The sequence below is a fragment of the Apteryx mantelli genome, chromosome 19, assembly GCF_036417845.1.
Source record: "Apteryx mantelli isolate bAptMan1 chromosome 19, bAptMan1.hap1, whole genome shotgun sequence".
In the NCBI taxonomy this organism is placed as follows: Eukaryota; Metazoa; Chordata; class Aves; order Apterygiformes; family Apterygidae; genus Apteryx; species Apteryx mantelli.
In genome coordinates this window covers 10,224,262-10,234,903 of record NC_089996.1, presented here as the reverse complement: position 1 = coordinate 10,234,903, position 10,642 = coordinate 10,224,262, and the positions used below count along the sequence as shown (strand labels likewise).

The window sequence follows — 10,642 nt, the reverse complement described above, 5'->3', positions numbered from 1 at the left end:
ACCGGGCTGCTTTGGTTTGTTTGATGAAACAAAGTGCCTCGTTTTCCCCAAACCCCCCCCCCCCCTTTGGCACAAACGCGGGTTTCGAATGACAGCTTTTGCTTTTCTCCCCCGATTAAATGTTTCCACCAAAAGTTTCAGGAACCCAAAGAGGCTCTGCAAAAAGTGAAGCTGCTTCCCCGGCAGTTCCCTTTTTGGCAGCTTCATTCCTCATGGTGCCTCAGAAAGAGCCGAATGCCCGAGCCCGTTCCTCCACGCCTGCCTTGCCCCTTGCCCCCCACGCGCTCCCCCCGGCCAAGGTGAGGGGAAGCTCTGCTTTTCTGATTTTTGGGTAGCCACCACTCCCAAGAGCTGCGTGACCAGCTGAGAGCCGTATCCATCCCTCCAGCCCCAACTACCTGCCAAAACCGGCATGGTCTCAATGCTTGAAGTGGCCGGTGACCCAAAACCTGCTTTTCCCCAAAAAGCTGCAAGCCAGGAGCTGGCCGGGGCTGCCAGGACAACCTCTTCTCCCATGGGCCAGGGTCACTCCGCGGCCCCCACGGCCACCCGAGCGCCGTCCCCTCCCTGCCACCCACTCCCGTTGCCCTCCAAACCCTCCTGTGCCGCAAGCCGCTTCCGTCTGCTTCTTGCTTGGTGTCTGATCTCCCGTCTCCTCCTCCGTGATCAGCACTTTATTGTCGTTCAGCTCAGCTCAACGTAATTAACACATTTTCCAGGGGATCCCCCGGCGCCAGGGAGCTGGGGTCGCTTCGGCTGCGGGGTCGGTGCTGAGCAGTTCGTTAATCCAGCAAAGCGACGCAGAGGCTGCGGGAGCCTCCTCGGGCCCCCAGAGCGGGGAAGCAGGGACGCACTGCCCTCGGCAGAAGGAGGCCGGGAACGCCGGTGGCGGCGGCGGGCATGGGAAGGAGGCCGGTGTGTCCTCCCGGCGGGGCGCTCCTGGGTTCGCGGGTCCAGGCCGCACGCAGCGGCTCCCATGCCGCGGAGATGCTGCAACAGGGAGACAGCGGCAGCAGCCTCTAGCAATAGTCCGTCTCTTCCTCCGATCCTGGAGCCTGCAATGAGCACAGGGATGGGGAGAAGCTGGATGAGCCCCTGCAGGTCCCCGCCAGCGACAGAGCAGCACCCTGGAGGCGCCAGCGGCCACCCAGGGGCAGAGGGCATCTGAGCAGGGTCAGGGCCCTCCTGCTCAGCTGGAAGCACGGGAAAGATGCCTTTTCCCTGCAAATCCGGGCCCAGGCTGCAGGTGGCTTTGCAGCTTTCCAGGGAAACTATCGCCTGAAAAAAACCCTTGAAGAGTTCAAGGGTGCAGAGAAAATCCAGCCCCCGGGGACGCCCCAAGGAGGGTTCAGGCGGGGGTGGCCCCCTCCTGCATTCGGTGCTGGGCTGTTTGCTCCCGTCCCGGCAGCTCCCCGGCTCTGGGCTTTCCCCTCACCTCCTCCAGCTGCGGGGCGTTTTCATAGAGCGTCTCTTCCCACGGCGAGGACTCCGGCTCCGTGTGGGTGCTGGCGGCCGACGCTCTGCGAGGAGGCGGCGGTGGCGTGTCCACGGGGCCCTGGGCACAGCAGGGGACGCTCAGCAGGGCGGGGGGACGGGGGGGGGCCGATGCTGCCAGACCCCCGCCGCTCGCCGGCTTTCGCTCACCTCTTCCAGGGAATTGCTGTAGACGTTGCAGAGCCACGGGGGGCCAGGGTCCCCCTCGGCCGCGGCGCTCGCGGCTGCCTTGGCTTTGCTGCGCGGGGGCGGCGTGTCTCCGGGGGCCTGGAAGAGGCAGGGGGGTGGGCAGGGGGTCGGCGGGCCGAGCCTGGGCTTCCAGCGTGCAAAACTGCACCGAGGGATGCGCGGCCACAAGGAGCCTCCGAGCAGCAGTCGCTAGAGGGGGACAGGAGCCCGGGCTGGCGGGGGCGGGTGACGCCGGGCTCCCTGCCCGCGGCTGCGACGGCCTCCCGGCCCCGGCTCGGGGCCTCGCCGCCCTCCCGACCTCCCGAGTGGCCGCGGGAGCCCGCGGGGACCGGCGGCGGCGGCAGCGGTGCCGGCCGGGCCGGGGTTAGGGCCGCGGTGGTCCCCGCCGGCACGGCCCGTCCGGCACAGCTCTCCGCACCCTGGCCGGCCGCCGCTGCTGCTGCTGTGCAATACCCCGGGTTTCACCTGCGAGCCTGCAGCCAGCTTGTCCTGCCAGGAGCGGCTGGCGTCTCCGAGGGGTCTCTGCTGGGCTGGAGGGTCAGGGAAAAGAAAAAAAGAAAAAAAAAACACGTCAAAGCCTATTTTTGTCCTGGCGGGAGCTTCTCCAGGGGTATCCTCTGTCCCAGAAGCTGTGGGAACTGTGAGCTCCCCACCAGCCTCCGCAGCCAGGAGCCGTGTTGAGACGAGTTTGTCCCATGGCCCCACCAGGCCGGGACCCCCCAGCCAGGACACCCTCCAGGGGCTCAGTCCAGGTCGAGCCCAGCTCCTCAGGATGGGCACCATTGCAGAGCCTGGACCCACGGCTCCGGGAAGGACCCACGGCCATGAAGCATCAGGCACATTCACCTTCCTTCCTCCTGCGGACGAGGGTCCAGATGAGCACGGCAGAGCCGGCGGCAACCAGGAGGGAGGCCAGCACCACGCTGGGTACCACGATGGTCATGGCTGTCCTGGGAGAGCTGAAGACGAGAAGAAGAGGAGCAGGGCTGCGCCTCTCCTTCCCCAGGGTGATGCTTTGCTTCTGCAGTGTCCCGGTGTGTTGGTGTCCCCCCGCAGCAGTAACCCCTTCTGCAGCCCCCCAGGCAGCTGTGCCATGGGGCACGAAGCAGGGAAAACGGCCTGGCCCTTGGCTTTCCCAGGTGGGGACACGAGTCCTGCCGTCACCCCCAGCCTCATGGGAGCCGGGCAGCACCCCACAGGGGTGAGCAAGGTGCCCGATGCGCCTCGCTGGGACACATGGCATCCGTGGGGCCCCTTTTGGGTCTTTGCTGCTGCCTCACCCCAGAAGTCACAGGCTGCCGGGTGGTTCAGCCCAGCAGCTCCGAGGTGCACCGGGACCCCCCCAGGTCCGAGGGCTCCCCACCGCTCCCCAAGGCTGCGCAGAGCCAGCGCCCGTCCTCAGACCCACTTGGTGCCCTGGACTCACCCTGGAGAGGTCGCGTTGGTGGTGTTGGGAAGCTCCGTGCTGTTCATGACGGTGGAGACCATGGGCGTCTGTGCTGCTGGGGTGGTGGGGAGAGGTGCCGAGGTAGCTGTGTTAACAAAGTCCTGCTGGGAGCTGGGGACTGAGGTGGCCCCGGGCCCCAATGACCCCGGCAGCAGACAAATATTTGCCCTTACCGCCTTCAGCTGGTGCCCTTGGCCCTGCCGGGTTTCCGCAGCTCCTCTTGGTGGACCATCTCCAGCGCCCACCCGGATGGGGAAATTTGGGTCCTACAGCCCTCGCAGGGAGCAGCTCTGCCCAGTGACTCCCACCCAGCCTTTCCAGCCCTGTCTCCCCCATCCCCATGTGCCAGAGGATTTCCAGAGATCAGAGGGGTTGGATCCATCCGGCTTCCTCATCCAACGAGTTGGATATTTTATCAGCGAGATACGCTCATGCGGCACCTTCACCTCTTTGCTTTCCTGCCTCTATTTCTTCTTTCCTTCAGCAACCAAGTTGGTCTCCACGTTGCGTGCATCAGGACCTGCTTTCATTTTCAGGAGCGTAGGGGACAGGTCAGGCGCTCCCTGGGTTTAGCGTCCCCGCGTTACTTTAGCACAGGAGCGCTGCAGAGCTCGGCGGCGGCTCTGCGTCCTTCCTGCACTGCGGTCAGCGTGGGAGCACAAATAGCCGCCCAGGGCTCCACCGCAGGCCCTGCAGAGCTGCACACGGGGCTCCCGGCACGTTCTGCAGCCGCCTTGCTGTCCTCTGCACGAGCCTCTGCACCCGGACAGCCCTTCCCAACCTGGTTTGTACTGGGTAAGGACGGGTGTAGCTGGATTGGAGCTTCCCCCCTGTTGGCTGCTGGCCAGAGTTGTCTCCAGTGGAGGCTCCTGGTCCAAAAAGCTCAAGCCAGCATGACGCCAGGACTTACCTGGGAAAACTGCCACTTTAACCGGCTCCATGATATCCTTGCCCAGCCTCTCGATCCCGCACCAGTAGCTCCCAGCATCCTCCTCGGAGAGGTGCTCCACAGTCAGCAGGATCACGCAGAAGACTTGTTTGTCGGTGATGGAGACGTGGCCGCGCCGCTGGGGCGCTTCGAGCCCCGCCGTCTCGACGACCTTGCGGCAGGAGTCCCGCGAGGCCCCGCGGCACCAGTACTTGTTGTAGCGCTCGTAGCCCCTGGCGTACCAGCACTGCACGGAGAGCGTCTCGCCCAGCCGGCCGCTGACCTCCCTAGGGGCCACCAAAGCCCTGCAAACTGCAAAGTGACCCGGGAGGAACGGCCGTCACGGCCTGCAAAGCCAGTCGCCCCCTGAGCTGCTCCTTCCCGGCTCCCTTCGGAGAAGCGAGCGCTTTGGGGGAGCCCCATCCGCCCCCTTTCAGCCCCGGGGCAGTGGGCTGCCGGCGCGTCGGGAGCTGGTCCTCACCTGGGAGAAGGAGCCAGCCCCAGCCCGGGGACACCCTCATGGTGCCGTGTCCGCAGGGGCCGGGGCGCTCGGTCCCGCGGTGCCGCACGGCCTCTCCTCCGCGCCGGGCGGCCGCTGCCGTCCGCACGGGCTCACGCGGGGCCACCGACTGGGCAGCGAGGGGCCGCGCGGGCTCGGCTGCGCTCGCTGCTTCCTTGCCGCCGGCGGGAGGCGGCCGCGGAGCGCTCCGCTCTGTGACCGCGTTATTTTTAGCTGGAAGAGTTTCATCTGGGCGCTGGGGGTTTCTGCTGTGGCGAAGCGGCCTCCGAGACGCTCTTTTGCAGCTGAGTGCAGCTGGGAAGCTCGCACGCGAAGCCGGGGGCTCAGAGCCCCTCGGGAGCGGGGAGAGCTGCAGAAACGCAGGCCCCCGGGAGGCACGGCACGAGGAGCGAGGGACGGAGGAGCCCGTGCACCAAACGGGAGGGAAATGCCCTCGAAGGGAGGGACGGAGGAGCCCATGCACCAAACCGGAGCGAAATGGCCTCGAAGGGAGGGATGTAGGAGCCCATGCACCAAACTGGAGGCAAAAGCCCTCGAAGGGAGGGACGGAGGAGCCCGTGCACCAAACTGGAGGGAAATGCCCTCGAAGGGAAGGGATTTTCATCCCCCCCCCCACACACCAACTTCTCTTGGGGCTCTTGGGTGCAATCCTTAAATCCCCAGCTCCTGGTGCCCCGTGACTGTGGGAAACCCCTGGATTTCGGGAAGTGAGAAGGAAGCTCTCCGCGAGCCTCCTTGCTGCAGAGAGGGGCTGATGCGCACCGTGGCCCTGGGAGCCAAGGCGGCATGCCGGCTGGGGGGGGGCGCGGAGGGAGCCGAGCCTCCGCACGGCTCGAGCTCCGGCTTGGCTGCCGGGCTGCGCCCACGGAGCCATCCTAAGGCCGTCGCAAGGCAGCGCCCCACCTCTTTCGCTGCCGTCCACGTGGTTTTTCTTCCTCTTTCCACAACTGCTGTTTATTTCCATTTTGCACCGGTGCGATTTTGCTTTGGTAGGTGACAAGACCTGCCCAAAGGGGGGGGGAGACCGGGACTTTCCGCTGAACCGTCCGGCGTGGCAAACGCTGCCGAAATCTCCAACAGCCGTGGGGAGGCGGGTGGGATGGGGAGCCAGCATGTGTCACCTCTGCGGTGCCCGGACGTCCCCGCGCTGTACCCCGCGCGGAGGCACAAGCCGGGCGCCAGCCCCGAGCGCGGCGCAGCCGGGTGTCCCTGACCCAGCGCTCGAGGGCTGCAGCCCGCCGGGCTCAGAGCCCCCAGCCCGATTTTCTCTGTCCTCCAGCCCGGGGTAGCAGGAAACCAGACCCTGTATTAGATACCTCGGGGTGGTCAAATCCGCTCGAATCCTCTTGCTCTTTATTCCTGAACGTAAAAACTGCAGAGGACAAAATAACCGGGGGGGGGGGGGTCTGCTTTAGCGGCTCTCAGCTGGTCTCTTTTCCTGGCGAGCAGCCCTCACCCGGGTGCAGACGTCGCTCCCGGGGCGCCGGGAGGCTGTGTTCACCCGGCCGCCGCGCGGCCCCGGTGCTGGGTCTGCCCCGCTCACCAGCACTTTGGAGCCTGGACCAGAGAAGCTGGGCTTTTAACCCCGATTTGGGGATGTTTTAAAAATGGCCCGAACTGGGATCTGTTCTCCTTTTAAGACCTCATGGCAGGGTGGGGAAAGCAGCGAGTTGAACAGGGCACGCGACTGCGAAACTGTCGTGCAAGAGGTTCTGCAGAGACCTGCTGCACTCAGGGCACAGGTGGGAAGCTGCTCCCCGTCACGCGTATGAACAAGAGCTGTCCCCCGTGTCCCTTTAGGGACCTGCCCCCCCAAACGAGGGCTCTCATCGGCAATTCGGGAGCAGCAGACTCCGACCCGGAGCCCAGACCAAAAGGGGTTCCCTGCCCCCAGAAACGGGCAGGGATGAGTCAGAGATTTTGATAGCTTATTCCGATTTGGTGGGAACTGGAGTGGAAAATCCCCTCTGCAGCGGGATTCTGGGCAACTGCAGGGACCAAGGGGATCTGGTGTGTTTTTTTTTCGTTAGACTCCATCCTGGGTCTGATAGAAAGGCTTTAGGCAGCCCCACGCAGCACTGGAGCCCATCCACGCGTCTTGCCTGTGCGTGGGCTCAGCGGCGCGGGGGAGACCGGGGAGACGTGTGGGCAACGGCAGCGAAACACCCCCGGGACACAACTTCTCACCGTGCTGTTCCAGCCTGCTTTATTAAATTGGGCTCTCACAGGGTCTTCCCCAAAGCCCGTCTCCCCAAGCTGCCTGGGTCTCGCCGAAGCCCTGGGAGGGGAGGACGGGCCGAGGAGCTCCATCAGCTGCAGGCTCCTTGCACCAAGCCGGCCCCGGGAGCACGGACGTCGCCTCCAAGGAGATGGAGGTCCCGATATTTCCAGCCATTGGAGAGAGCATGAGGAGAGACCAGGCAGAAAGCTTTTGTAGAGCAGGAGGAAAACAAGCCCCGGAGAGCGGGAGAGTTTCATCGGACGCCTTCTCCCGCCCGCTGCGCTTTGTGGCAGCGAGGGCCTGAGCGGGGCCCGGCCGGTCGCATGTTGATGTAGATCGGCTGCGAATTCGGAGCAGAGCTTTTCGCGCTGGAAAAGAAAACTTCATATCTCTTTTCAAAGTCCTAAAATGGGAGAGAAATGGGAAGATCTGGGACGCTTTCTGTCACAGGTCTGCTGGATCCCTAAAAGTCTTCATCCCAGTAACGTCCATCCCTACAGGATTTGCTTGCCGCTGGCCTGAAACGACTTGTTAAAGGCAAGGGGAAGGTCCGGGGGGGAGCAGGACCGTGACCCCAGAGCAGACTAGACCCTCTTTGCCCCATCCAGCTCACCCATCCCGCGTCGCGACCCATCGAGCCCCCTTTACCTGGCACATGGCTGGGCTGTTTTCGTAGTCATCCTCGGGCGAGCCGAGCTCCTGCTTGGTGTTTGCGCAGATGTTTGGGGGAGCGGCCGCTTGCCCCCAGCCTGCGGGGCCCTGCGGGAGACACAGCGTGTCGGGGACGAAGGGGCCCGGCAGCGGCTCCTTCATGGTGGAGCCACGGTGAAAGGTGCCCGTCCGCCCCCTCCATCCCGCGGTACCTGGCGGTCCTTGTCCCCCGTCCTCGCCGCGTCCCGGGCAGCTGGGGGAATTGCAGATGGAAACGGTCAAACCGGCGCGGGGCTCCCCTTGCCTGAAAGGGGCATTTCTGGGGGAGCCGAGCCCTTCCCTGGGGGGTGCCCACAGCAGCTCCCGCGCAATCCGGGCTGGCCTGACCTTGCTAGCGGGTCCCCAGCACCGCGGGGTGCACGGCCCATGGACAACCCTGGATTTGAGAAGCTTAAAGCCAGGCTGACACGACAAACCCTCCAGGGAGGAGGAGGAAGGGCCAGGCACGTGCCCTGGTGAGGAAGGGACGGGTGCTGGGGACCCCACAGCCCCCCCTTGGCTTTTACCGCTGGTCTTTCCTGGCGATGCCCTTCTCATCCGGAGGCCGATGACGATGCTCAGAACCAGCGCCAGTGCAACGGACGGCATCAGGACCAAGACAGGCAGGTTTGGGGCGCTAGGAGGGCAGAAATGTCTGTTATTCCTCTTCTGGACACCCGCCCTCCCTGGTGCCTCTGGGACGAAAGGATGATCCCAGCACCAGCACCAGGCATCTTAATACCCAGGCTGTGCAAAGGGACTCACACTTCAGGGCATGAGGCTCTGCAGGTGGGAAGGATGTTCCAGCAGGGAGATTTTCCAGCTCTTTTATACATATATATAATACATAACGAACGACCAGCTTTGCAAATGCAGCTGGAGAGCCTCGTCTTCAAAGCATTTCCTGCAGCTGCACTTTTCTGTAGCAGGCTCCTGGATTTCTCCCAGGTTTCCTGGCCTACACGCACGTGCACATGCAAAGCGTGGCAAATTCGGCCAGAACAAACTGCACAGTAAGAGTCGCCCTCTGCTCTTACAGACGTGTGCTCTGCCCACGCGGGGTGCAGCCCTGCCTGGGCTGCCAGGGCCTTCCCGGGGCCCCGGCAGCCCTACGGGAGCCGGGCAAGGCTTCTGGGAGCCCAAACCAGCGCATCCCGACGGGATGCAGGGATTCAACAGCATCAGATCTGGCTTTCCCCAGAGATGCCCTACTGGCCCCGAAACCCTACGGGCCGGGCTGGGGCTGGAGCCCAGCCTCCTTGGGCTGCCGGTACCCGCACGGGGGTCGGTCCCGCTCCCCTCCCATGGCTCCCGCGCTCACCCAGCCTGCGGGCTGCTGCTGTTGAACATGGACGCGGTGCTCGCCGGCTCCGGGGCATCCCACGGGAAGCTGGCAGCAGATGTGGGCTCTTCCTCCCGTGTCGTGTAGATGGGGTAGTCCGTCACGTTGGGCGCTGCGGTAGAAATACGTGGGAGTTGAAGCAGAGCGGGACACGTCAACCAGCCGCGGTCTGCACCCGAGGTCTGTGCCTGCCTTCTGGCCCAGCGCCGGCGGCTGCCGGATGGAGCGGGGTGGCTGGGGACAAGCCCGGACGGCCCCGTGAGGGCCTCACCTGGGAGGACAGACACCACGACGGGGACCATGAGGTCATACCACGGCTGCTGGATCCCGCACCAGTACGTGTCCCCGTCGCCCACCGTCAGGTTCTCCATGGTCACCACGAACACGTGCTGAGCGCGGTCGTCTCGCAGCCGAACCCTGTCCCCGCTCGCCTCGTCCTCGGCGGCCGCCGTCTGAACGAGGATGGAGCAGTAAAACCAGCCGCTGCCCCGGCACCAGTATTTCTCGGCCTCCGCCAGCTCCGGCTTGTAGGCACAGGACACGGACACGGTGCCCCCCACGGGCCCGCTGGCCTCCACGGGGCCCGTCAGCGCCCGGCACCCTGCAAGGGACGAGGCGGTGTCACACTGCCGGTGGCGAGCCCGCAGCTCGCTGCCGGTCCCTGCCGCCCCCGGGAAAGCTCTCCGGGGGACTGCAGCCCTGCCTGCGGCCCGGGAGCGCTCTGCCCGCCGGCTGCGGCGCCGGCGGCTTTTGCAGCGTGCCGGCTCTGAGCGCAGCGACGCTGCAGCCCCTCGGCAGTGCCGGGGAGGGAGGGAGGGAGGCGGCGCAGAGGGAACCGCTCCATCTCTGCCTCCCGATGAAACCCCGGCGACCGGAAAACCGCTTCTGCTTCTGCCAGCCAGCAGGTCTGAGACAAACCGTGGAGTGCAGAGCAAATTCCCCCCGGACTTTCCCATTCTCAGGTTGTTTTTTGTTAAAAAAAAAAAAAAGATGATTTGCCAGATATGCCCTAGCTCTGCAGCAGAGCCGCAATCATCACTGCCACGCTTCCTCAAGAGCCAGCCCGCGCCGGATGCTGCCCGCCGCCCGGATGCTGCCCGCTGCCCAGATGCTGCCCGCAGCAAGGCTGGCGGCAGCGACGCACCCGGCCCGCGGGGCACGAAACACAGGCAGCAGCCGGGTCCCGCCACCCACGGAGCAAAAAGGCATCTGGTGTGGTTTCAGCACGAGACCACCAGGCTCCGGCAGCCGGGACACACGGACTCCTTCCCGAGCACGCTGCACCTCCCGGGGGCACTTCCAGGGCCCTGCAAGCCGGAAAGGTCACCCGCCTCTGAGCTGGAACCAGTTCACAGCAGAGGGAGAAGTGGGAAAGAAATACATCTGTGGTTCACTACCACTCACCACGTAGTGGCCGAGAAGTGCAAAAAGGGGTCAGTACCAGGCTGGGAGCGTTTTCTGCCCTCTGATTTTGCCAAGCAAACGGTGACAGCCGGGCACAGGGACGCTTTTAAACTAGGACACTCGCCACCCCAGTGTCCGTCCTGGTCCAAGCCCAGGCTCTGGCAGCTGGACCAGGACACGGATTTCAGGAGCTCTGAACAGCCCCAGCAGCCCCTCGTCCGTCCGTCCATCCCCAACACAGCAAGACGCTGCTCTCACCTGGGAGGAGAAGCCAGGTCCAGACCAGGAGCCCTTCCAGCATCCTGCCCCACTCGCCGGCCGTGGGCTCCGGTCGCCTCCACCACCGGCTGCGTTTGCCAGGCCGGGGCCAGGCCGGGCGCCCTCGGAGGACTGTCGGGGCCGCCCGA

General features: G+C 64.9%; 1 protein-coding gene across 1 annotated transcript; it reads right to left on the bottom strand.

The window, feature by feature from the left end:
• Positions 1 to 795: 795 nt before the first annotated feature.
• Positions 796 to 10,642, bottom strand: LOC106500026 (uncharacterized). The gene is made up of 16 exons (XM_067308631.1): positions 10,494 to 10,642; positions 9,103 to 9,432; positions 8,811 to 8,943; positions 8,017 to 8,126; positions 7,663 to 7,703; positions 7,448 to 7,558; positions 7,055 to 7,202; positions 5,895 to 5,950; positions 5,482 to 5,581; positions 4,041 to 4,370; positions 3,110 to 3,215; positions 2,530 to 2,642; positions 2,149 to 2,213; positions 1,645 to 1,761; positions 1,436 to 1,555; positions 796 to 1,055 (listed from the first exon to the last, which is right to left on the bottom strand). Exons 1-16 carry the CDS (start codon positions 10,534 to 10,536, stop codon positions 1,020 to 1,022), a joined length of 1,959 nt encoding a protein of 652 aa, XP_067164732.1. The 5' UTR covers positions 10,537 to 10,642; the 3' UTR covers positions 796 to 1,019.

Bases quoted from the DNA above. Each gene is read 5' to 3' on its own strand.
- LOC106500026 (XM_067308631.1), bottom strand. From the start codon at position 10,536: ATGCTGGAAGGGCTCCTGGTCTGGACCTGGCTTCTCCTCCCAG. The intron at 8,944-9,102 runs GTGAGGCCCTCA...TTTCTACCGCAG, and splicing joins CGTGGTGTCTGTCCTCCCAG to CGCCCAACGTGACGGACTAC. The intron at 2,214-2,529 runs GTGAATGTGCCT...CTGACCCTCCAG, and splicing joins CGTCCGCAGGAGGAAGGAAG to CCCAGCAGAGACCCCTCGGA.